Here is a 1,434-nt window from a genome sequence, read left to right on the forward strand (position 1 = left end):
TTTTTGCCAGTTTTTAATCTGGATATTATTGTCTTTAAAATGAAAAAAAAACCCAAACCAGCCAACCCAAACAAACCCCCAGTGTTTTGATAATGATTACTGCCTTTATTTCTTTATTTTTTTTAATTTCATTTTCCCTTCTTTCTACCAAATAGGCTTGTAGAGGGACAGAATTAGACTCCGGCATTGAGACAGACAGTGGATCAGAGGAAACGATGTGCCAGAAAATACCTGTAGAAGCAGACTTCCTGTATGCATATTCTACAGCTCCAGGTGGGACTTGCAAAGGAATTTTTGTTCCACAAATTGTGTCTAGATATCAGCTTGTATCGATATTGTAAATGACAATTTGTAGCTGTTTCCAGTCGGTGGGTGACCGCTTCCTCTAATCGCTCTCCCGCCCTGTCTTGCTCCATCTGATCAATTTGACACCTCTCTCTGCCACAGGCTATTACTCCTGGAGGAATGCAGCTGAAGGCTCCTGGTTTATCCAGTCTCTGTGTAAGATGCTGAAGGAACATGCCAGGAAACTGGAACTCATGCAGATTTTGACTCGTGTCAATCGCAGAGTGGCCGAATACGAGTCCTGCTCCACTCGCCAGGATTTTAACGCGAAGAAGCAGATTCCCTGCATTGTCTCGATGCTCACCAAAGAATTTTACTTCCCTTCCTAAACGAATTGCACCTTGGAATTTTTCAGTTCATGTTTTTATCTGTAATTTATATGCAATGTTAGTACGGAATACCACTTTTGAATCTGAATTGCTGTTCACTACTGCGTGTGGCATAATGACTGTCTGAAAGTTAGATATGTCCGTTATTAGAAGTAAAACATAGTCTGGCTATGGTAGGAAGGCAAGTTTGAAAGTACTGCTCTAAGTATCTCAAAAAATTAGGCAGAGCAAACTGGGGAAAAATCAGATCACTTATCAGATCTATTTGGTGCTACATTTCACTTCACAGAAGGGGCAGAGAAAAGAAACAGTTCTTGTAAATAGTTTGGTTCTGTCTCTTTGCCAATAGGAAGGAGATTGAGAACCTGATACGTTCACTAATGATGGCAATATGATAGCAGTGTTGTCTTACATTTCTTCTTAACTCCAGTTCTTAAAGTTTAGGTTATAAACTAACCTAGACTGGTTTTATAACTTTAGGAATCAACTGGGGAAAACAGCCACTTCATTTTTTACATACAATTAGGAAGAGTATTTAGAATGCAGTCAGGTTTTTTTTTCTGGGTCATTTTATAACTTTTCATATGGAGTATTAGGTAAAGCAATTATAGCAACACAGTAGCTGTTTCAAAATACATTTTGTATTCTGGCCTTGAAGCTGAGTGACCAAGGGACCAGTCTCCCAAAATGTCTCTCTGCAGCTCCCGAGGGGGGAGCTGTTGGGGCACATTTGGGGCTGTGAGAATGGGGGCAAAAGGAA

General features: G+C 40.2%; 1 protein-coding gene across 1 annotated transcript; it reads left to right on the forward strand.

Annotated features, from left to right (window-relative positions):
* Positions 1-155: 155 nt before the first annotated feature.
* On the forward strand, positions 156-1,300 carry LOC106900714 (caspase-3-like; the record flags this gene model as incomplete). The annotated part of the gene is made up of 2 exons (XM_014962859.1): positions 156-273; positions 448-1,300. Coding segments are annotated over 2 exons (345 nt in total), but the record flags the coding sequence as incomplete, so codon positions are not given.
* Between the last annotated feature and the right edge of the window lie 134 nt (positions 1,301-1,434).

Source organism: Calidris pugnax, unplaced genomic scaffold, assembly GCF_001431845.1.
Source record: "Calidris pugnax isolate Ruff unplaced genomic scaffold, ASM143184v1 C14774963, whole genome shotgun sequence".
In the NCBI taxonomy this organism is placed as follows: domain Eukaryota; kingdom Metazoa; phylum Chordata; class Aves; order Charadriiformes; family Scolopacidae; genus Calidris; species Calidris pugnax.